At 34.9% G+C, this 27,647-nt stretch overlaps 1 protein-coding gene across 1 annotated transcript; it reads right to left on the reverse strand.

Moving 5' to 3' along the window:
• Nucleotides 1-7,549: 7,549 nt before the first annotated feature.
• LOC138332818 (uncharacterized) lies at nucleotides 7,550-27,121 on the reverse strand. The gene is made up of 4 exons (XM_069280774.1): nucleotides 26,874-27,121; nucleotides 18,366-18,437; nucleotides 12,348-12,454; nucleotides 7,550-8,909 (listed from the first exon to the last, which is right to left on the reverse strand). Exons 2-4 carry the CDS (start codon nucleotides 18,387-18,389, stop codon nucleotides 8,531-8,533), a joined length of 510 nt encoding a protein of 169 aa, XP_069136875.1. The 5' UTR covers nucleotides 18,390-18,437; nucleotides 26,874-27,121; the 3' UTR covers nucleotides 7,550-8,530.
• Between the last annotated feature and the right edge of the window lie 526 nt (nucleotides 27,122-27,647).

Raw genomic sequence — 27,647 nt, forward strand, 5'->3', positions numbered from 1 at the left:
TTGTTGAATTATATTCTTCAGAAACCCACTGACAACCATAAATAATACTTTATAATTATTAGAGTAACAATGTAGGCTTTATACAATGTAAAGACATTTACTTCTGATGTTATATGTATGTTTGCTTAAATTACTTGAATTAGAATTCTCAAAATCGAGGTGACAAAATTGACCTACTTGTATAATACAGTTTTTGTCTGTATATTGCAAAACAAAGTCGTCGTGAATATGTCGTTGGGTAAGAAAACGCGAAATTAAGTCCCCCAGAAAAGAAATTAGATACAGTATCTGAAATGAGGAACAGTATAACCCCCTCTAACTCGAACCCGCATTCCTCGAATATCCCTCGTTCGTCGAATTAGTCGAATGGTCCTGACAGTGTCCCTACATATTTCATGTAACGAAACCTCTGATAGCTCGAAAAGCTTTTCGTCGAATATCCCTTATTCCTCGAACAGAACTATATCCCCGTTTCATCAAATAGGTATTTGGCCATTGAGAAATTTTTAAACATTCATTTTTATGTTTTAAATATTTTCCCAACTTGATATTGTTATCAGAAACCACTTTCAAAAAAGTTCAAAATGTTGAAAATCATGGTGATTAGATTAAAATGTCATTGATATGCATTGTTTGTCATGGTTTGAGACCAGACATGTTAACTGTTGATGATTGATCGTGACCAACCTCCGATGAGTCGAGTACCCGGTATTCCTCTAACAATTGATCTTAGTCCCCTGCTGTGCGAGTTATAGGAGTTTACTGTACTCGCTTTGCAATCACTGGTAATAATGTAATAAAATGTGAAACGAGGTTCTACATCAAATTTTGGCTTCATGGCGTGACTGTTTGTATTCATTTTACACCACAATAGATGTAAATATCATTATTTTGGCAATATTGCCAAAAATCATTCAAACGGAAAACTTGTCTTAGTAAAACGAACACATATGCATTAAAAGTATTGAAATTGTTAAAATATCAGTATTTATTTTTGCCGAATACCATTTTAAAAGCCCTCCCTGATTTGTCGGTATGAAAATTACGTCACACTACAAGATAGTATATAGCTGCCTTAATCAACAAAATGTCTCATCATGTTATATTACTTAGTTTACGAAACTGATGTAGCGTACTTGACCTTTTAAGGAAAAAGGTATTAGTTTCCATCATCCTGACAAGGAAAGACGACTGTGTTTCCCTGGTGACCAAACATATTTTAATCCAAATACACGTGTCATGGAATTTGGGGGGAAAACATGAAAGAGCTTCCTGTTAAATCACATTTCTGTCAGCAACATTAGGTGTATATTTTCTATGACTTCGACGTGGCCATAGCAACGTAAATGATCAATGAAAAATGTTTATATCTCGTTCTAAAAATAGACAGAACCTTAATCACGCAATTTCGTGTTTTATAATGGCCAGTCATGGAACAGTAATTAAAGGATTTGTTTTATTTCCTGCTCGACTTCCAGGGTCATATGCGGGCGAGGACATTGCCGTTACAAGTACTGGGAATTAAACAACTGATTATATTCGTACTCCAAGAGTTGTTGAAATATACATCACACGATGCGGAGTCTATTGACCGTGTTGTAAAAATAGACCAGTTTCTCATCTGAAGTGTAGATGGTACTATAAAACATACTATAAAGTCGGTTTTAGATATTTTCTAGGCCATGCAAACATCGTAAATAGCAAACTGACGGCTGGCACGGTTTGAATGAACTGATATGTGTACGTTGGTATGTTTTGTGACGAACAGTTACTAGATTAGGAGGAAGTATTTCTTGCTTTCACTAACAACGGCTTATGAGTTTGTGATTGGGTAAAAGAAATAAACTTTGGTCGGACATCCTCCTGTTAACTTGACGCACATGACATCTTCCTTCAAAATATTTGGTTACCATGGTTATAAAATCACTTATCATTTTCAATTACGAACTGTTTAGTACAAATAAAACTTTGAAAACGAAAACATGTTTTCTGTCCGGTCAGCTCCTTCAACACTTCTGTATCTAAAATAATACACTTAAAATACAAATTCAGATATAAACGCTAAGCTGTGCACGCAGAGAGTGCAGAAGGTACCTGCTTCACGTGAGCAACCGGTTCTCTTCTCGTCTTTTGCCGAGCATCCAAAAGCTGTTTTAAATATAAGAATAATATTACTGTTTTAACATTTCAACAGATATCGTATTTAAAATATTGTCGCTTTAACATGTCTGTCAATTCCTTGTTAACATTTCAACATATATTGTATTTAAAATATTGTCTCAAAGGAGATTTTACTGCGATAATATTTCAACAGATAATACATTTAAAATATTGGCGCTTTACCATATCAGTCAATTCCTTTTCATCAATAATATATTATTTTCCATTTGATAAAATTGCTGAGTCAAAAGAAAGTGTGTTTGTCGCGCTATCAGTTAAATTAGCTGTTGGCTGACGAAAAGTCCTTAGATGGATGAAATATTTGCAGGGTGCAGTGTATACTGTTTGACAGTGTTTATGACATTGTTCAGTTTTGCACAGTCAAAGACATTCGTTCTCAAGTTTATCTAAACTGTACATTTTTCCTAGTTGCTCCCTTGACACTGTTTCACTTTTAGCCGTGCGTTTACGTCGAGACGCTTGACACTGTTTCACTTTTAGCCGTGCGTTTACGTCGAGACGCAACAGAAACATACCGCTGTCTCCCAAAACACATAAGTGAGCATAAAATGCAGCACGTTGTTTGCAAGAGGAACCGCGTCCATTAATAAATGAGCTCACATGTGATTTGGGCGTTAAGTGTAACCATCCAACCAACATTAACGATTCCAGAAACTAAAATTGTTCGTGATAATTGTTTGCGCTTTTAGCTATATTTATACCCTAGTGACAAAGTTAGGGAGGTTTAGGCCTAGCCTACTGGAATTAGCTTGCCTGTCTGTCTGTCTGTCTGTCTGTCTGTCTGTCTGTGTGTGTGTCCGTCTGTCTGTCAGTAGAAAAAAAATCAATGAAACTTGGCAGTATTGTTGGTGATCATGTTCAGATGTGCATACGAGTTTTTATTTGTCGCAATTTCGGTTGCCGTGGTAACCAGGTCACTATGCACAGGTGAATATTGAAAAAGTTTGTCCGGAAAAACCCCTCCTTAACTACTATACCGTAAGCAATGGAACGTTGGGAACCATGTGAAAATGTGTATGCAGCTTTCTGTTTTGCCAGTATTGACATTTTTATTATGACACCTTCCGTTACACAGTCGACTTGTTCAAGGCATCTCTCACAGCCACCTATTTGACATCAGTATCATTTTTACGTGAAAAATGCTGTCTTGGGCGATCTTTAGAAATGATTCCATTTGACATACATGTATATCTACAGTTAGACCGTGTGCGGTGTTTGTTCGTTTTCTTTAGTGGCATATTTAAGTGAAAGGGCTTTGTCAAAAGAGCAAGGAACTGCAAAAATATACAACAGCCTCCCAAAGATATTCTCACACCGCAGCATATTGCATGAATTGAAGACCTTCCTTTAGTAACGCTAGTTGTCAATAGGATGATAAACCTAATCAACTAACAAATCAGTTATGAACTTAAAGTAGTTCAATACTTATTTATAACTTGACCCGGATTTGCTTTCATTTGTATGATGGATATCGTCGGTAAAGTTGGTAACGCATTTTCTCCCGTAGCTCCTGAGTCTATTCACTCGATTTTGTCTAAGTCTCCTTAAAAATCTGGATCTTTTAGTTTTGCGGTTGTATGCTTAGTCAAGGTTGAGTTAGATCATTCACCCCTGAAAGTTCATGATGAACTGTTCCAGTCTTTGAATTAGACGAGTTCAAATGTTTCTACAGGGGTGAATTAATTCAGCACTCATCGTTGATAGTGTGTCAGCATTTATTTATTACTTAGAAGCATTTTTACTTTTCGCGTTAGAAATTTCAAATTGAAACAAATTTCAGCTAAATTCACCATTGTATTGTAATTATTTGGAATGCGCGAATTAATAATCACGCTTGTTTATTATCAATATATATATATATATGTATATCACTGAAATTTGATTGCATCAAAAAGTATACTTCCAGCACATACACCATGCGTTAATAGTATCGATAATTTTCTTGATCTCAACAAAAGACCAAACGACAGAAATAAAATCATAGAGGAAAGTTAAATGGAACGATCAAAGGTCAAAATCTCAGCCATTCTAAAAATAGAATATATAACGTCTGTGGTATGGCCGGTTTAACTGTCGTCACATTTTTTCGCAACGGGTCAGAATGAGTAACAAAATCCATTGTACGGAAATGATTTTATGTATGCCGAGCAGCATGATGACGTATCATGATGTATTCACGCGGTTTATGTTGGCGTAAATAGATAATTATATTTGGTAGTCTATATTCATTTTTAATTAATACCATCTGACTCCTATTGCTGTATGTTACCTATATCTCTATTATCAGGTGATGTTTCATTTCAATAATACTCAATTAGGTTCGTTAGTTCACAGCTAAGCTACACTTTCGTCAGGTATAATTCCCTATAAGGACTATTTACAATACGCGGTATACGTATACGCATAAGTATACGTATACGTATTTGAAGGGGATTATCATTATTTGAATTTTTATGAGTTTTCTAAATCTATAATTAGACTTTATAATCATAAGATCGTAATTTATTTTGGTTGGATTTGATTGGTTGTGAATGTCGTAGCGTGTATTGTTCAATACAGTCTGTGGATACCTACCTGTTTGACTTAGACTGCACGATCATTGTATCTGCATGACTATCGTGTGTACCTAGGTGAACTTTTATACCATCGTAAAGGAGAGGTACTGAGCGCAAGTTATTAGTGTGGTTCGTCGAACCGAACATTATGGTGGCTGGTGCGACAGTGCGCCAAACGAAGAGCTACGATGCGCAATGCGACAGTGCACCAATACGTCATGCGACAATGCGCCATGTGATAAACAAACTGCCGCATGGCGTATTGTCGCTCTTCGCACGGCGCTTTGTCACCAGTGGCAACCCTGCCATGCAACAGTTCCACAATGTGCAATGTGACAGTCCGACAATGGGCCATGCAACAATGCGCTAAGTGAAGAGCAACAGTGCGACAATTTGCCATGCGACAACGCATTATCGCACTGTCGTCTGCAGCATTGTCCCACTGGTGCATGGCTAATTGTCGCTCTGTCGCTCTTAGCTTGACGCACTGTTGTAGTATCGCTCTTTGCATGGCGCATTATTGCACTGTTGCATGGCGGGGTCGCGATTCGCGACAAAGCGTCATGCGACAGTGCGCTATGCCAAGAGCGATAATGCGTCATGCAACAGTGTATTTGTCGCATGGCTCATTGTCGCTCTTCGCTTCACGCATTGCTACACTATCGCTCTTCGCTTGGCTAACTGTCGGATGGCGGGCTCGTCAAGCGACATTACCGAAATCAGCCCCATTATGAACCACGCTAATAACTAGCGTATGAACAAGTTCAACAAGGTACACATGTACTATGCAATGCATTCTAGTTCAAGCAGGTAGTTATCCTGTGTATATACAACATTGATATTATAAGTCTAATTTTAGATTTAGAAAAAAATATTAGGGTTATTTACAATAAGCGGTTACGTATAAACATACGTTTACATATTTAATGTGGAGCAATAATTAGTCATGATAAATTGAGGATATTATATTTTCTTGCCAAAAAATAGTACAACATATTATACAAATATGTACAAAAACATTAAACGATTCTCTGAGTGTCTTGGTCTCTAAACGTTTTCACGTTTTTTCATAAACATACGCTGCTCTCTCTTAATATGGTTAAATATACTCATTGCAATTTAGGAATAAAACTGTACGCAGGTCGTTAGTGCGACAATGTGCCATTCGACAATGCGCCATGCGACAGTGTGTATATCGCATGGTGCATTGTTGCAATGTTGCATGGCGCATTGCCGCACTGTCGCTCTTCACTTGGTGGGCTGTCACATTGTCGCTCTTCGCTTGACGCATTGTCGCACTGCCGACAATGCGCCATACGACGGTTCGCCATGCGACATTGTGTCTATCATTGTCGCATGACGCATAGTTGTTCTTTGCTTGGCGCATTGTCGCATGCACATTCGCACTGTCGCTCTTCGGTTGACGCACTGTCGCATGGCGGGGTCGCTAATGTCGCTAGTGCGATATGGCCGAAATCAACTACTATAATGTTAGGTTCGACGAACCACTTTGAGTACAGTTCCGCTTCTTTACAGTGATGTACAACACAGTGTCATGCAATGATCGTGCATTCTAGGTCAAGCAGGTAGCTAGAGAGACTACATTGAACAATACACGATATTCACAACCAATCAACCCTACTCAAAATAAATTACGAGAACATTACTTTAATTATAGATTTAGAAAACTCATAAAATTTACAAATAATGATTGCTCCCCTTCAAATATATGTCCGTATACCTATGCATAAACGTAAATAGCCCTATTTATGAGAATATTCTTCTTTGTATGTGCGTAAAGTGTGTAACCTGCGAAGTCGTTTATTTGTATGGTATACATGCTGAAAATTTATTCCGAGTTTATGTCCTGGCTGCCTGCCGCGAGTTTCAAAAACATCTACCCTAAACATCTCGTATGTAAAAACTGCCAAATTAAAGCTGGCATGTCCGAGTTGATCCGATACATAAGGGCTTCTTTATATCACCATACCATATGCATTTTTACTACTTTTGACATCAAGAGCTCAGTTCGTTTGGAAAATATTATTTGTTCATTTTGATATTATTCTTTCGCAATAAGAAACAAAATGTTTTAACACAAGTAGTGATTCTAATTACGCTATTTCTGACTCTTATTCAAAATGGATTCTTAATCCACTTTCCTAATCTTAACTGGGTCAAATTTGCGTGATGAATACTGTAATCGTGGATATTTTTTGCGAGTGGATCTTTTCGGTTAGCCAGCTTTCAAGCCATTCCCGATGTGTATTTTGACGGTGTGCATCTATGACATTATCCCTATGTACATTTTTCATCTGATAATATATTCGCGGAAAAAATGAAATAGCTAAAAAAAATCAACGTCGCGAATAATTTCACTTTTACAGTATCTTCAATGAAGTAGAATGCAATCTATACTTGTTTGCTATTGTTACGCACGTAGCAGCAACCTTTCGCCGTTTCTCGTAAATTGATGACGTAATTCTCATAAACAATTGACGTAATGGCTCATAAGACCAAACGACTGTTGTCCACATTGGAGACAATCATGATAAATTGTATTGTCATTGAACTCATTCACCACAGAAATTCCACAAACAACTGGTCTAGTCTTTGATTTGAAAGAGCAAAATAACGCATCATGTGAGCGAGTTTATAAATAGATGGCTCTGTCCTCTTTCTTAAACATTCCGTATGTATCCCTTTCCAGATAGTGTACTTTCAGCAGCATCTTCAATTAAAAGATTCATATTTGCTCTCATTGAAAATGTAAGATTAAGGAAAATGAATACTACATAAAATAAAGTTGGTATTTTAATGTTTATTAAATAACTCTTTCTTCATACAGCAAAATCACTATTTGAAAAACAAAGTATAGGTTTTATTTGAAAGTCAGATAAAATAGGTGATAAAATTCTACTTGACATATTACTTCCTCTTTTCTTGGTAAAAAGTCAGGGTTCTTTTACGCCCACATGCCAATTTTAGTCTTTCTCATTGACAGGTAATTTGCATTTTTTCGAATTTCACATAATTCGATTTGACAAAAAGAATGTGTTTTACTTTTGTCGAAAAAGGTACTACATACACCCCATTACGTTTGATTTAGAAAGCGACGTAGAAAACTGTGCGTGGGCGATCTGAATAAGAAAAAAGAAGAAAAGAGGAAACAATTCAACAATGAAAATGTCTTACTTTCCCGGGTGGGTTAGCTTCATGATAGGAAAGTCAAAGTTAATGCAGCAAATATATTGAGACTATATTCCAATTAGAAGTTGACGAGCTTAACGCAGCACGGAATTCATACATAGCATAACAAATCATGACAAAATCATTGTCAGAACCCTTAAAACACTCATGGGGCACATCAAACAATAATCAACAGTTTATTTTATTGTTCTTTCTACTCAAAAATAATAAAACCATGTTACAGCTTATCTTGAAATTCCCAATGCTCAAATAATGTCGAAACTAAGACACGTGCATTTTTTTTATTCCCTAAACTCAAAGAAATAAAACGCCACAGACCAATTACCAACATGAATTCTTTATAAGCATTATTTTTGTATTGAATTGATACGAGAATAAGTTGAACGGAAGAATAAAAAATGGTTTGTCCTATTCACGAATTTGCAAAAGGATCATCTGAAGTCTTAAAAATAGAAATTGGAGCGTATCTGAAACAACAGGAAATTAAGGTGACATTAAGTTCAGGTGTTTTTGTCAGGTTTTTTTTATAAATATATCCATTTTAATGCTTTTCTCTTTGACCTTCTTTACTAACATTAGAAAAATCACTTTAGCTCTATTACTTCGGCTGACTGTTGTTCAACCCTGCATGAACAACCTGCTTTCACACGCATGAAATCCACTCGATACGGTTGAGTCACATTGAAGTCCTTCACAATAGCATACATATAGGTATAGTCTTGAATACACCTTGAATAATACATATTGTCTATAAATCGGCACGCTCGATTTAATATGAACGGCGAACAGGATTTTTCGTAAAACCTCTGAACTGTCCTAGTGTCCCTATACAGTTGTAGTAACTTGTTATCCCGAGAGAGGCCTCCCAGAGGGGCTATCCTACGCGTAAGGGTGGGACAGCATTCTAATGTATTCTCCTGTATCACATGGTCATGAGCTCTCTTCTCTATGTCTTCGAAGCGCCTGTAACATAGAAATATAAACATTAACACAATGTAAGTGTTTTGTTCCGTTATTTGTACAGAAAAAAATCGTATATAACGAACAAAAAGTGACCAACAAAATAGCTTCGTTATAAGCGTAGTGCGTATAACACATACAATAAGTATAGGGTATTAGTCGATACGAGTCCAATTTGTTGGTAGAAAGAACACTTGGAGGCCGTTCGTAAAGGGAAAACATACTTAAAACATAGCCCCCTTCTTTTGTTAATATTGGACTGCTGGTTGTACATACTGGACACCTACAGGTATGCTGAATACCCCTAAAATTCAAATAGAATGTACCACTCGTACTCACATATTCTTTTGTTAACTTATTGGGCTCCTACAGGTAATACACTGATACCCCTATTATTTAAATGAACTGTACATTAAAGGCACATAATCCACCTCTTTTTCACATTATTTCATTCTTCACCATGTCGTCAGACAATAATGACATATCATGATCATGTTCAGTCAAGTTATCAGTAAAACCGTCCAAACAATGACAGTGGTCAATGGGATTTAACTTCATATTATCGACATAAAAATACAATAAAATAATCATTTCAAAATTAAGAGTGTCTTTTTCGGGCATTTTGGATATAAGTGCTAAAGGTAACAGAGAAACCAATGACCAAGTGATCCTCAAGAAAAAAATTCATATTTCATGTTTGAATGGGCGAGGTCATTTTAGTTTCATTTGCTAAAAAAGTCATCAGTGAGAGAGTATTTTAATCTCGACATTAAAATGGATTATGTGTGATTAATATATTTGAAATACGGGTTTTACTTCTATAAGAAATCAATTCAGATAGATAATACAATCAAAAGTTGTGGAGCCATATGCATTTAACTACCGATTGTATACATACATGGTGTGCAATATGCGGAAAGGATTAATATCATCAATATTTCTGGGATTATACACAAATCTGCTAAGAAATCACAAAGTTTTTCAATTATATAAATAATGTAATGCAAATGAACATATGGCCAAAAGTATATGGATCCTATGTATATTTCGTGCCGGAATATTAATGTGTCTGTTCTAGTAAAGTGCTAGGATATATGTTCTGAATATGTCGTTATTTTGGATTCTTTACATGTTACCGAATAATTAATGCGGCCATCGATTGTAATCTACATGTTAATATACATTTTTAATATATTTTTGAGAAAGACATGAATTTTGAATTTCGTTGTTCGTTATTCATCGTTTAGTTCAATCAATTGTCTACTAAACCTTCACCTAAAATGTGCTGTCCAATCACAGACCACATCTGTTGCTGTCCAATATGTTACCTGTAGCAGTCCATTATTAACTGTAGCTGTCCAATAAGTTCGAACTTATTGGACAGCTACAGGTAAATAATGGACTGCTAAAGGTAACATATTGGACAGCGACAGGTGAGGTCTGTGATTTCTACTGTACTCGAATCACAATGGATGACGTCACAGCTATGTTTTAAAACACTGTTATAACAAACCGCGGGGATTAACTAAATCGCTTCGTTTAAGCGTTGTTCATTAAAACATACAATAAAACACTGTTATAACGAACCACGGAGGATCAACTATATTACTTCGTTATAAGCATAGTTCGTTATACACGTGTTACAGATATTACTACATGATAACCATGACCCTCGTTGTAAGCATATTCGTTTTACACCAAGTAACTTTTTTCCGTGTATGACTTTTCGTACTTTTCAGTGATTACTTTTCTTTTTTCCTTCGTTTTAGTTTTGCTTTATTAACGAGCATCGCGATATTGTTGTAATAAAGTGTCAATTTGATAAATATGAAATAAAAAGCATTAAAGTGAATTGTCGGAAAGAAGAAATCCAGTCTTAATGCGTTTATTGTCCAGATTTGACCATTGAAATGATGGAAAAGCCCCGTGTAAATTTAACACAGTTCTACCAGTAACTCTTTGAAAGTGAGGCTGTTGTAAAATGTCAAGCCGGGAGGACGTTTTAGGATTCCGATAATGTAAATTAATTTCTTCTTATGTAGAACGATTTTGTTGGGGAATTTTATTTTGCTATTTGATAAGAAATTAAAAAGGATATAATAATACTATTTTTACCAACTTTAGCCTTCTTTGTCCGACTATTCACTTTAACAGACGTGTACGGTTAATCTAGAATAATGATATTTCATACAGTATCTAAATTTCTATTTCCCCCGAGTAAATTTTGTAATATTACTTTCCACAATGGTCATGTAACACAATGTTTATGATTCACAGTTCACTGATTCCATTGTGTGCGTCTAATTCGTTCGTGACCTAAAATATACTTATAGATCACGTGATCTATAAATAGATATATCCTTTAACCTACTCCTATAATTAATCAACAATGACCTTCCAATGATATTGACTATGGCACTAGGGACCCCTCTACGCCAGTATCATTAGATTCCATAGGCCCACCAAGGGGACCGTTCTCGTAATATAACACGATTAATAATATAATTATAGATGTGATTGGGTACAAAAACTAATAGTCGTTACACGGTGGTAATTGAGTACAAATAATTAGTTTACGCTATGAACTGGGCTTGACACATGAAAAATCACTACATTCAGTTTAACTCAAATTCATACGTTTATTAATGCTGACCAAAAGCTGTGACGTATCTATTAGTAAAATAATCGATAATTACGTATTATTTTCAAAAACTTTTTATCCCCATTGGAAAAACAATATTTCTATGAGTAACGAGGATTCCTGGTTGTTTGATAAAATGTGGATATTTTGTATAAAACAAATGTTTTCTTGAATTGTGCTGATATGTATTTTAAATTATATTTTACCTGTAAAATCAACAACGAAAGTTATATACTGAAAACGTGTTTATCTTTCCTCACATTTTTTTGCTAAAAGGTGATAGATAGATATTCGTTATTGGGTTATGTGATATTGTCAACAATCGAATGACCGCCATATGTTACTCTGACAGCTTAGTATTGCACTATTTACCCTAAACATGTGGAATATATACTAACATGTTACAGATAATTCATATTTAGCAGCATAAAGATAGCAATAACCAAACTAAGTAACAAAATAGCATAATGTGGTTTGGCCCAAAATATAAGTCTGAAAAAAAATCCTGAATTATGAACATGACCATGGTCATCTATGGCCAATCTAAAGCCAGTTGAAGGCATGATGGATATCGTATTCCGTCTTTGCATATAAAGAGTTGTATGTCCTTGCAGGCAGATGCTGATTGTGACGTAATGTATCTATGAGCGTAATGTCATATTTTTCATAGAAAACTAAGTTAGTTTCTTTCACAATTAGTGACGTCACAATCGACCTCATCCCAAATGGAGACAATTCTGTATTTGTAAAAACAGATTATGCCCAATTCGTATATTTTAGCATATTCTACAACTTCTTACCTTTCCTCCCATAGAATAGCTTGTAATAAATTGTGACTTTCTACTTCTTGACTTTGTTCTATACGCCCTCGTATAAGACTGGGGATCGTACTGTAGATAATGATAACCTGCAAAACAATGCAAAAACACGAAAAATATAGTAATTATAACAAAAAAAATACCAAGTATCTCAAATTCTCAACGAAACACTGTGTTCTGACAATCTTTTAGGACGCAGGGTCTAATCAACGTATTTTGAATGAGGACTAAAAATAGCTTGATGAAAATAAAGAAAATGCGGATGTAATGAGACTCATTCACGTACCATGGGATACCTGGTAACGTTTGTGCGGGACTATTGTTTATATTGGTGATGGAAAAAACCGCTGAAAGATGGTATCCCACACTAACGTTATTTCAGCGGGAAGATTACAAATGTTTGCGTTCAATCACCACTACTGATACTAGTCCCGCACAAATGTTATCGTGTATCGCGTGGTAAAAGAAATATTCCCAATCAAGATGCTAAGAGTATGTTTTTAATATCTAATTGCATTTTCACAAGGAAAATAGAAAAAAAAACTGGCCTTTATAAAATATCAAACACAGAAAACTTAACTGTAGCGTAATTAGATAATATTCATTTGACGCCATATGTAAAGATTGAAAAAGGAAAATTTCACAATTTAGAGTCACAAAATTCCATGACAATCACTTTTTTTTGCAACGATTAGTTTTTGTGATTTCTACTTATCTGCGAAATACGAAATTAGTTTGTGAGCATTTGTCCAACATCAAGGTCTAAAAGCGTAAAACTATGAGATAATCATTCATAACAAACAGTCCTAGTCATAAAGATAATTTCATGTGTAATGATTTGTTGTCTATCGCATCATAAATCGCGCCAGGCTATCGGGCACGAGATTATTGGAACGCTGGGTATTTTATCATTCCTAGACAAATAGATAGTCAATTACTTTTTGAAGAGACCTGTGTACATTATTATATCATTTCCCTCTTTGTATAACGGAATTTCTGCATCATTAGGCAAAAAAAATGTCTGTTTAGGGTTACCCGACCGACCCTTATTTTTTTACCTCCGATCCTATTTTTTCCACTTTTCTACGAAAAAAAGTAAAAGTCGGGATTTATATCTCATACTCCATTCCAGCCATTACTTCAGGGTGAAAGACAAAAAAAATCACGACCAGCCGACCTTATTTATTTGCCAATGTAACCCTAAACAGACCTATTTTTTTAGCTTTACCAATTACTCAGATCGTGTCATATGCCATCAATGGTTACATTGGTTTACATTGTTTTGTAGTTCGAGAAGAACTATCTAAGGGAGTATTTCAAACAGTATTTACACGTTGTAAATGTGTCATGTTGCGTTACATATTATATGGTACAAGGCGTTGTTTAATTCCGGAACACTTACTGCTTTTTAATGGCTTAAACTGTTTACTGGATCCATTAGCTTATAAATAACAAATAAATAATATACTTTGGATTACCTACTGAAATTGTTTAATCCTGGTGATTATTACTGTGTCATTCCTTAGAACGTTCTTAATCTCTAGTGTCATCAAATGTGATCGATCCCATTGTGTTACCACTCATCACTACTCAAAATGACCACATACATGACAAAACTGGGGATATGAAGCCTACACTGACCTTTAAATATTTCATTGATACTGTAGGCGTGACGCTAAACTCTAACAAGTTGATAATTAAACGGTAAGGTAACAATAAAAACAATCTCTAATTAAAAGGATTCGAGTAGAAAATAATTCGTAATTCACGGTATTGTGAAACTTAAGCGTGAATCACGACTCAGGATTACGAATTAGATTCTTCAGGGCGATAGTTCAAAGGGAAGGGGTCAAAGGGTGTAATATCTCATCAAGAGATGGTTCAAAGGGAATGGGTCAAAGGGCGATATATCTAACCAGAGACAGTTCAAAAGGAGGGAGGTGTGTGCTTGTGCATTACCATATTCGTAGCATGGGGTTATAATCTTTATGATTTTTAATACGACGCATATTATTTTTGATATTCAATGCTATTTTGTCAATCCAATAGCCTAGTGAAGTTAAAGGTTCGGTAATTACTGCAGTATATATATTTCAATATAAGAACCAATGTAGCTAGAGTTTTGGACATTGTTCCATATGTCTTAAAACATTATTTTAGGCAATACCTGTTATATTAATATAAGTAAAGGAGGTTCATGTTGTTTATTGCTTATTATATTTTTTTATCTTGTGATAATTATAGATTGCATCAATTTGTTTTTATTTCATATAGTGTAAATAAAAGTATATTGGTGAAATCAAATTGTAACGCAAAATTGATTTTGAACATGAACACGGTGATATATGACGCATTCGTATTGTATAATACAATATGTGCAATAATGTTTTAGCGCAAAAGTCGCTGGAACATGATTACCGCTAAAATAGGTATAAAAATTGCGTGATTCAGTCAACTGTATGTTATGTTTTCCGCTCAGTGAGTATTTTGTTCAACATATTTACAAAGCTACAACTAACACACTTAAAAACTGACTCCAGGACCGTAAAAGGACAAAAAAAGGCAATTATTCGCCTTCGCTAACCTAGAGACGGATTTCGATAAATCGTCAGGTGTTACGTTAAAAAACGTCACAAAACCCTACACCTGATTAAATTATAGGTTTAATTAGGTGACTCTCTATTACCCTGGAATAGTACTAGAATACAATTAAAGTAATTAAAACTGTTTTTATCTCAGGTTAATTACACTGCAATACAAATTAAACAACCTAACCCCTTTCAGTTCATTCTATCACGTGTAAATACTGTGTTGTTATTGAAATTCAATTATAGGTAATTATTCAAATAATTACAATCTGAAAAGGTTAAATGCTTATATTTCATCTTTGCATATTACAGAGTTAACTCCCTTGCGGGTAGGTATTTATTGTTACATCATTATTTTGTGAGTGCAATTTACGTTCGTATGACGTTACTCTCGCCAACACATGACATCACAATCAATGCCTACCCGTAGGGCAGATGACATTGTAATGTGCAAATACAGAATATTAATTTTATACATTAATGTATCACTATACCGCAATACCTTTGCATACTTATAAAGATTCGATTCAAAAGCGACATTCATACTGCATACCACTCAATTTTCGCGTAATTAGTATTTCGCGTCATGGTTTTATGCGACATATTTGCGAATACACATATTCGCGATCATGGTTCCTTTAACCTGACAATAGAGCATTCATATTTATTAACTCGTGTAATATTTAAGTTCGTGTTTGAGCTATCTCGCAAAATTACTCGAAAACAAGTATCCCGCGAAAGGGTGGAGTACCTCATCCTCGATACTCTAGGGGTTACTATCACTGTCGCTTTATCCATTCCAGAATTATGCTATATCAAAACTGAAGGCTCTGTGTATGACAACAGATGAGACAGGTAGTTTGATCATTTGTCTATCAAGAAAATCGAATAACGGTCATTTTGTGGCTTTAAATCGAGCGCCAATGTCTATAAATCTCTATCCCGGAAGTTTCTGCAGACCTGTGATTCGTCAGGTATATTTTCTCATGAACCGCTTCCTGACTTGCTATTACATAAACCGTAGGGCAAAGGGTAGATATTACAACAATGAAATAACCCCTGAAGTATCGAGAATGACAATATATGTATATGTATTACCATAATTTCATACAATTTACTGATCTAAAACTGACATCATACCTTAATTACAATGCATGATTCTTTTTTAATTCCTAAAAGGAGAGTAATGGATGCTCTACCGCCGACAGAGCATAACTAATATTCAGCCTTATGGCAATAATTGATGTTTAAATGTGTATATATTTGTCTAACTAACATTAATTTACATTTAAAATAATCTGGTTTGTTTTTGGTCCCTTGGCAATCAGTACCTCATTCAATATAAGGGATAGTGTCTTGGATTTTGATTTTTCGAAATGTAATTTATTATTTTACATACTTTTATATTAAAGTAAAATAAGAAGTAGCATTAAATGCTACTTCTTATTACATCACGGAAATAGAAATAATTATTAGTGAAATAATGAATAGTTTATTAACAGATAAGCTAATTCGACTTGCTTAGACATTAGAGTCGGTAACCACCGTCGAAAGGAAGTTCGTCAGATAAGTATGATTCGAAGTCCCGATGAGTCGACTCATCGAGGTTTTAATGTAAACTGATAAGCTTAATAGCACATACTACGGTAATCCGCATGTTAGCGGATGGTATAAAGATTTAAATGGAGAAAGGTCTGACAAGGGCGGGAGGGGGAAGGGGGAACATTTGTGATGATGAGCTAGGGAGTGAAAGATACTACAGCTTAAGGGCAACTATCTAATTAAGTCCTAATGATAAAAATACAAAAAACAAATGTTTATAAGACGCAAAATATGAACTATTTATAGTATTAAACTGAAATTGATTCATGCTGAGTGTGCAGAAATATGCACAAATTGATATTTACAGATTATTAAGCTTTAATTTACCCTTTTGTATGGTCTTCCTCTCGAAATTTTAATCCTAGAGCTAATCTCACGAAATACATGACATATTGTGATTATAAATATTTCCAGTATATTATATAATGATAGTAACTAATGATAACCAGTATGTTATTTTATGATAGTAACTAATATTACTACTATGTTATATCCTGATAGTAAGCCTAAGTACACACACACTATGGGTCAAAGGATGGTGGATGGCACAGAGGCTGAAGGTAGAGAGAGGTATGACAAGAATGAAAAATGGAACATTGGTAATGACGATCTAGGACAATAGATTCTGCTCCCTAGGGGCAAATATATAATTAAGACCAGACGATAAAGAAATCAAATGTTGCACAAAGGACGAAAAATTAATAACTATAAAATTGAAATAAAATTTATGATGAATATGAAGCAATAATGATGTTTCCAGTTTTTTAAGCATTAAGTTATAGAAATCATCTTCGCAATAGGTATATCCATAAGAGCTAATAGCGGCAAAAGAACCAAGTCCTGGTCATGGAATGAAAAATGGGTCTTTTGTTATGATGAAAACATTATCTAGGTCATTAAATGAGAAATTGATTCTTGTCTTGGACAAAAGAGTCAGTAATTTCAGTTTCTGTCGACTGAAGATAGAGAAAAAGATCTTCCATTTCCTATTGCTTTGTTGCCTCTATTTCCTTAATACAACCTTATGATTATAGACATTGATGTCAAAATCATTGATGATTCTTACGACAAGCATTGTTTTTTTAAGACATGCACTTTAATATACATGTATAGTTTTAAAAGGTGATGGTTTTTGAGCATTGAATATTTGTGTCTTTTGTCAACTTCGCTATGAATGTAGATGATCAATGTGTAAAGTTGATTTTTTAGTCGCAGAAAGAAGAAAAATCTCCCATTTGGATTGCATAATTTTAATAATATCGTTTGTACTGAGTTTGATGCAAAACTGTTTACTAGAAAATATCTTAAGTATACTCTTAAAGTATGGACAAAACAAAAATCCAATGTTAAGAAAACGATCTATATAAAGTGCAGAAAAGAGTTTATTAATTAAGGATTAACTTGAATAGATTTTTTATGTTATGGAGATATAACATAAAAATCTGAGTGTACTCTCATCATAAACCGCTTTAGAGTACACTCAGATTTTTGTGTTATATCTCCATAACATAAAAAATCTATTCAAATTAATCCTTTTAATTCAATTTACTAAAGATAATCTCTTCAATATTCAAAATTCATTTCGAGACTCTTTTGTCTATGAAACTATTACGCCGTCATCTCAGCAAATCAGAAGCAATGTTACAAACGGCGACGCCATTTTTTCCTTTATGGGCTGATAAAGTAAATTTTTAAGCCAATGAAAATGCTCGTAACAAGCGAAATTGAATTATTGACGAACAAGTACAAAGATAGGATATTTTGGTAAATAGTTTGCGTTGATGTTTGTCATTAGCTACAGTGTACTTACCAATAAATATGTGAGCATGTGCATAGTTCCACCATTGGCGTTTGTGTAAATATCCAGTTATTTACACAATGTCTGAAATGATACGAATAACATCTATATGAATAACCCACTTAATTAATATATCTTTGATCTAATTAGCAATCATACAGCTATACAGGTGCACAGTAGGTACACGAATGCTGATATTTACAGATTTTACTTAATGATAACAACTAATAGTTGCTCTAACTAGGATGAAAGCATTCATACGTAAATACAAATGTACTGACATACGGTGAATGTCAGTCACACATACATGAATGCAGTAGCACTAACGTACGTCATCAAGAGACAATAGTCTGTGAATGACAATAGTCATCATAATAAGTTAATATCGATTTTTTACGAATATGATATAATTATTATTCACTAACAAAACAAAAAAGGCTGGATGACATATGAGCGTAAATATGTGGCTATATCTGCTTTTATTTAACGAACATCAGTTACGTAACTGATCGAACTGCAGAAGGTCAGACACGTGTGTTCTGGAAGAGCAGTAAATATATTTTCGTGAATTTCGCGCTAAAGACCTTGCCCTCAAACATTGGTGTTGTTATAAAAGTTATGGAATATACTAAATGGTATATATAATGCTATGAAACAAAATCCTTAATCAGTAATTAGTATTTAGTTAAAAATGTTCTTATCGACAAAACAAATTTAACGTTGTTGAGTTATTTGTATTATTTATGCCGAACAAAACAGAACAGAGGGAACATGTGTATGTGAACGTATCCGGGTGGCGGTCGGTGTAAACACCCGAGTTGAAACACTGGCTATACTCCTACACTCGTGTGACACTCGTAACTCCGAGAGTGGATGAGAACGAATCCACCTGACGCGTACTGTATGTAGTGTTGTTTCAACTAGCTAAATATGAACGTATACGATTTTGCGCTAATCGTATTTTCTCCAAATTATTGCTAAAAACAATTGTTGGGAATAAGTGAATTAATCATTAAAGGGACAATTCAGTGAGGCTAATTCTGTTACATAAGCATGAAGCAAAATATGGCATAAATGTATTGTTTAGTTCTATATTCCTTCTGAAACATATAACAAGAAATATTGACAAATTTCACGACATTGTTCAGTACTTTGATTGTACGGTTGAAATTCGATTCAGTAGGTACGACATGTAAGCTGTACCCATACCCGAACCGAAGTAACGCACGTTAAACAAATACAATACATAACCCTTGAGGATTTGATAAAATTATTTTTAGACAAGAACATGCATCTAATAAGGTAAGCGCAATACTCTACTGTAAGAGCGATTTGAGTAGTTCTACACAAAAATTTCTTTAATACACAGTCAAGGGCCAGAGTTCGGCGTACAAAACAACCAACCACTACATTTTGTATGTGTAATGGCGGACAGTAAGCGAGTTTGAACATTTTACCATAGTGGATTTTTCTGGCATATCACAGTAAAACTAATCTTGTTTCTATTAGAACTGGTTTGTTTCCGAATTCTGTGCAAGTTTTAATGTACACTTCGAATGAATGGTCCCTTTTAGCTAGAACTCATTCTGTGCTAACAGATGTACGCAGAACACATAAAAGGAAAACCAAAGATTAGTCACAAGCCATTCCTTTATAAAAGAATAAGACAAACATTGAAGATGATGTGTAAGAAAATTCACAATTTTTTAATAAATCTGTTTTTAATAAAAGAATTGTGACATTAAAACTTTTGATGATTTGTATTATTTTATTTTTGCGAATCTTTAACGGTGACTTCCGTTTTCATTGAAAAAGTTTTTGGTGGGTTGACAAGATGGTTGTAATCTGAATTGTAAATTGTGTTGTTTTAGTATTGAGTATGATTCTCGTTGACGGCTACGACTTAGAGGTATTATAACGCTGACTCCCCCGCAACTGAAACTGTGGAATAGTAAGACACAATTAAAATGAGACAGTCGTCTCAAATAGATGTACATAACGTCATTGTTGAGTTTAATTCTCGTTAAACGACATTTTGAACATAAAAACATGTTCTACAGCATGTGCATGTCGAATTTCAAGGACAAAATTACAAGTAATCGAAGACGAGAGACGAATATAATTCATTATCTGTGTGTAGAATTAAACATTTACACAATTATACCCATTTTGAAACCAAAGATTATATCCTGTAGTTTCAAAATAGAGGTATGATTCATAATCAACTCGAGATACATATGTATATATATAGAAATATTCCACGCCACAGAGTATGGAGAAGTCATAAAGGTGAACATATAAAACTATCAAATATTGACGAAATCAAAACGAAAAAAAACAACTTAAAGCTCATTTGTATTTTCATATGGAAACACTTGGTGGAAAAACACAAGCTGATGTGATAAGGTAGGACAATTAAAAATTGATGTAGAAAATATAATGACACCATTAGTTGAATGTAAAATGAAAAAGTATTTAGAGTTTTGTTCCGGAATCATGAGCGTCCAAGGATTTATCGAAAACGCATTCTATACAAACCAAGGATGGTAAAAAATGTGTACAAGATATTATGATCCATATAGCGTTTTTGTGATTTTAAACATGCTAAAGATGACTAATCAATAATTTTGGAAACAAATTTAAAATTGATATAAAAAAACGCAGAGAACGATCTATAAACTGTTATATTGTTAATACTTCAACCTCAAATGTTTCCTATATTAGAGGAAGCTGGGAAGTGATAATATTAAGAATTTTTTTTTTCAAATTTTGGTTATAATCATGGGGATGTTTATAATTCGTCAATGCAAGGAAACAATCCATTAAAATTAAAAGTTCAGATTTGAAAATGTCAAATATGTTGTAATATTTCCCATTTGATTAGAGAATGCGTTCAAGACGTTATCGAAAGTAACATCTAAACATTTTAAATACATATTGCATACGAACTACAAATGTCAATTGGTTTTTGAAACGATCGAAAACTATACAGCAAGCACGTGGGACTTGTTTTCAATGATTTCAAACCACTTCAAACAAACATTTAAATGTTCTTAAATCAAAAACCATTTAGCAACATTTTATGGTATATATTCATAGTATTTAATGCCGTTAAGTTTATGATTTGTCTCCCAAAACACTTCAAAATGAGAATAAAGCCATAGGAATGCTGAGAGCATTGCAATTACGGAAATAACTTCCTCAAACGCCATGTAATCGATAATCCCCCAATCAAGGTTGAGAATATTTTAGTTACGACTTAACAGATCAAAATCCGTTAAACAATCTTGATCCCTTCTTATTTACAGTCAATGCTTCATGTGACGGATTTTAAAATAACTAAACCTATTTAATTGTCAACTAATTAGCCAACCACTGATGCAATCATGATTATATTCAATCTACCACCACCACCATCACCAATATTGTCAAAATAATCACCATCGCCACCACTACAACCATCAACATCACCATCACCATCGCCATGAACATCACCATCACCATTCCACATCACCATCCACATCACCATCACATCACCATCCATCACATCACCATCACCATCACATCACCATCACCATCACATCACATCACCATCACCATCACCATCCATACCATCACCATCACCATCACATCATCATCCACATACCATCACCATCACATCACCATCCACATTACCATCACATCACCATCCACACATCACATCCCATCACCATCATCATCACCATCACCATCACCATCCACATCACCATCCACATCACCATTCATCCCATCACATCACCATCACCATCAACATCACCATCACACATCACCATCCACATACCATACATCACCATCACATCACCATCAACATCACCATCACCATCACATCAATCACCATCCACATCACCATCCATCACATCACCATCCATCATCACCATCACATCACCATCCACATCACCACACATCACCATCACATCACCATCACATCACATCACCATCACATCACCATCAACATCACATCATCACCATCACATCATCCATCCATCACATCACCATCACACCATCACCATCACATCACATCACATCACCATCAACATCACCATCCACATCACCATCACCATCACATCACCATCACATCACCATCACCATCACATCACCATCACCATCCACACCATCACCATCACATCACCATCACATCACATCCACATCACCATCACATCACCATCACATCACCATCCCATCCACATACCATACATCACCATCAACATCACCATCACATCACATCACCATCACATCACATCACACCACATCACATCACCATCCACATACCATCCACATCACCATCCACATCACCATCACATCACCATCACCATCCACATCACCATCACCATCCACATACCATCAACATCACCTCATCATCACATCACCATCCACATCACCATCACCATCAACATCACCATCAACATCACCATCCACATCACCATCCACATCACCATCACACATCAACATCACCATCAACATCACCATCAACATCACCATCCAACATCACCATCCACATCACCATCACCATCCACATCACCATCCACATCACCATCAACATCACACCATCACATCACATCACCATCACATCCACATCACCATCACATCACATCACATCACATCACCATCACATCACCATCACCATCACATACCATCACATCACCATCACATCACCATCACCATCCACATCACACATCACCATCACCATCCACATCACCATCCATCACCATCACATCACCATCCATCACATCACATCCATCACATACATCACATCACCATCACATACATCAACATCACCATCAACATCACCATCAACATCACCATCAACATCACCATCACCATCACCATCCACATCACCATCATCCACATCACCATCAACATCACCATCCACATCACCATCAACATCACCATCAACATCACCATCAACATCACCATTCACATCACCATCAACATCACCACCATTATTACAATTATCATCAGCCACCATCACCACCATCACCATCACCAGCACCAACACTATTGTCACAATTATCACTACCATTATCACAATTATTATATTTACAAGAACCCTTATCATCACCAACATCATTGTCACAATTATCACTACAATCAACATCACCAACATGACCATCACCACCATCATCATTATAATAATCAACATCACCACCAATATGACAATTATCATCATCACAATAGCCATTATTATCACCAGAAACATTGTCAAGATTATCACGACAACCAACATCACCATCACCATCGCTATAATCATCAACATCACCACCATTATCTCAATTATCATCATCACAATAACCATTATCACAACCAACATCACCATCATCACCATTATCACAATAATTATCAACACCATTACAGCAACTTTTATCTCAATTACCACTACCAAAAACAACATCACCATTTACACCGAAAACAGTTAAACCGACAACTAGAAATGTAGCATCACGATCACAATCAATGCAACCTTCAATATTACTTGATAACTAGTACATATTACTTGATAACTAGTACGACCACCACTGTTACCATGTTAACCACTACTTCCACCAACACCACAGCCATCAAACCTACACCGACGACAGCCATCACTATAAAATTTTGATACACAATTACCATTGATCCAATGTTCAACATAACCATTCGATCATCATCATCAATACCACTATTATTGTAAGTGCTGTATATCTCGTACTTTTTGTGGGGAAGTCATTTTCGTCGCGACAATTTGATTCGCGATGTAATACGTCGGCGATTAATGCTATATACATATTGTATTCTGATAGCTAAATCGCGGAAATTGTATTCGCTTAAATCCAAACTCGTGATTTGGTTACTCGATTAAAATAGCCAGTTATATGGTGACTCATCAGCATATAAACCATCACCGCCACAATGCATTACGTCTTGCGTTAAAACCACACACAACACTGCCACCACTCTCAATAAAGGTAAATGACCACCAACACCATTCTGCCATCACCTGCAAAACTAAATACCCAATGTGTCGCTATAACTTACATTACCATCACTTCTACACAAAAACCGGCCACCTGATTGTTAAGTTGCTAACAATAAGATTTTCTTTTTCTTATACTAGATTATCTCTCTATAGTTTGAGATTTCCAGAATCAGACTTATCTCAGAGACAAAAAATAGCTTTCCTATTTCAGCAATAATTTAGATATTCAAGAGACATACCAACCAACATCTCGACTTTAAATCAAGACAATCGCAACTATAATCCTATTAACATTTAGGCCTAGTACTCTAGTAATGAAACCATTGTCGATGATGAATTGAAGAACTTCTACTTTATCCATTCTAGGCAACCAACTCTATACACTGGACTGTACCTAAAATGATGTGTTCATATTATTGATGAGTAATTGCTAGTCTTCTGAAATGTTCAATCTTAACCTTAACCATGGATTTTTTCACGAGTGCTTAATTTCGCGATTTGTATGCACAAAAATAAAATCGGTTAAAGACGTATCAATGTAAAGTAAAAGAATTGTAAAAATAAAAATGTTTGGTTAAAGGTTGCTGCAGTTTCTTTATAATCTTTGGTAAAGTGACAAATTGACTTCATGTTTTACCGGAGATTACACGTACGTTTTAACTCAGTGGTAACTAGTTAGTGTTGTGGAATTATGAAAAAAGTGTTTAAACATTGCCAGCATGATTACAGTATGCTGAAAGTGTTGTCGACGCGTGTGTGTTACATTTCAAGACCAACAGACCCATTGACTAATATCATAACCGAAAATACTCAAACTATAAATGTCTAGAACAAAAATGGACAGGCTTTTTCAAACACCGTTACTGTTCACAGAGAGATTTGTTTCGCGATTTCCCGATTCATTTTAACATGTAATGTGTAAAACATATGTAGCCTTCTAGCTAGATCACGAATTTTGAATTTGTTCAAACTGAAGTTTCTCGTTAAAATTTAAAAAAGAATCAAAAAAATTGCCGGCTATGTATTGTTATGCCCAGATTTAAGTGGATTATTATAAAGATGACGTGATGTCAACGTTATTTTACGTGAGTCTGTTCGCTGTTTGTACGGAAAAGGCAACAGAATGCTACATCTCGACCCAAGGATCATGAAACAGTTTTAGACTTAAGTTTTTGCTTAGCCAATGAATAATGATGTAACTTTTTATGACGTCATCTGTGATTGGCTGAGTCTAAACTTGAGACTGTGTAAGTCTTTTGACTATTTCATGATCTAGGGGTCTGATATGACACGTTATCATAGCATGAACCTATATTTAATCAAAGTAAATGTACTTTTAGTACGTAGAATGTAAAGAATTATCAGACTATCACCACATCAAATATTTGTAATAGACAACGTAAGTTAAACCGAATGCATAATGAGGACATGTTGATTCGAATGGTAAACAAATATACATATTTATCAAAATTGTCTCACATAAAGATTTACCGTTACCCAGGGTCCTGTTTAATTTAACAACACGCTTCGTAAATTCCATTTAAAGTAGTAATTAAATGTCTAAAGCCTTTCTTAGATACACGATACCGTCCTTACATGACCATAGCTGTTAATAGGACGTTAATTAATCACACAAACAAACAAAAGATACACAACACGCCAGAAATCAGAAACCAGATGAAGTTCTAGTGTATTGGTAAACCGGCCTAGGTCAGTTGCAAGTAGTCATGTTCGGTGCAAATTGAAGATCACATTTCCTATACTCCAAACGTAGTACTTGCGTAAATCTTACACAGTTTAGCTAGAAAAAACACGGCCAAGGTCCAAAGTATTGCCAAATTGTATGATAGAGTTCATGTTCCATTGCATAACTTATCATATACTTACTTTAAATATCGTTCTTTAGCGAGAATGACATTTTAAATAAATTAATCCAAACTCTCATCGCATAGATGTCGTAGTGTATCATTATTGTAATTTAATAAAAATATTGTTTAAACTAAATGAATAATATCACAAAGTTTCACATGTTCTGTATAACATGAAATTTTCGTGGTAACTTTGAATTGATATCGTGGTAAGGAAGTTTCGTGGTTAGCTGACGGTACAGTGTCTCCAATATTGTATTAAATAATGAAAAAAACGTTAAGTTTATCGTGGTTCACTATTAACCATGAAAATATGGAACATGTTTACACAAAGAAAAAATCACATGTAACACAGTGCTTCAAATACTTCAAATTCAAAATTGTCGAAATAAAACACATTGAATTAAATTCATTAACAATCAAAAGTTAAGAATGAAAAATCATCAAAATGTTGTTAATGATTAATTTAAACAATTCACAAAAATTCATTAGAGATTTTGGTAAACGTTTTATATTTGTTCTGAAAAAAATAAAAATAATGAAAGAAAGAAAGAAAGAAAGAGAAAGAAAGAAAGAAAGAAAGAAAGAAAGAAAGAAAGAAAGAAAGAAAGAAAGAAAGAAAGAAAGAAAGAAGAAGGCAATATTTTAAAAAAATCTTACTATGTTTTTTGAGTTGTTTCCGCCATACATGTGTATCCGTGTTGTAACTGTCGCCAAGCCTATACATGTGTATCCTACACTGCCGTTGATAATGTCACCACTGCTGTCATATATCCAATGTAAAGGGCTTTTCCTCGTTATGACTTAATTACAAGTTAATATCCCGACCAGCAGCATCCCGCTATTGCTTGAATATCGTTAACAGTCATGTTCGTTCCTTGTCAGGGTGTTATCACAGTCAGCGGGTAGCGGGCTTATATAGACCTTTCTCTGCGTTGGCGAATGCAGTCCAATGCCAGACGGAACAGTAATAGTATAACGATGGTCATTGGTCTTAACAATTGTAATATGATTCCATGTGTTTATCTCAATGATTATATCTTCTCATAATTACTCAGCATCTAGTTCAATAACACCCCTGTTTGGACAATGTTGATTAGGTGATATTCTTTGAGAGAAAACAATTTGATGGTGGAGCGAGTATTTATATAGTTGTTACGGCCCACGGTGCGCTCAGCTACAGGTAGCTACATGCAATCCTGTCCGTAATTTATAGTCTATGGAACTAGTTTCATAGCTATCATACGTATAGGATGTCGTTGATATATTTGAAGGGATTCCTCTTGCGTATAGATTTTTATATCAGATCATTTAATACTGACCAGGGTGGATCGATTCTATGATGAAGCTGATTTTAATTCTTGTTGAACTATAACTTTGCGTTTTATGTTTATCGCATTGGATATGTCTAATACACAGTTACCGTACAGTACA

This window comes from Argopecten irradians, chromosome 10 (genome assembly GCF_041381155.1).
Source record: "Argopecten irradians isolate NY chromosome 10, Ai_NY, whole genome shotgun sequence".
NCBI lineage: Eukaryota > Metazoa > Mollusca > Bivalvia > Pectinida > Pectinidae > Argopecten > Argopecten irradians.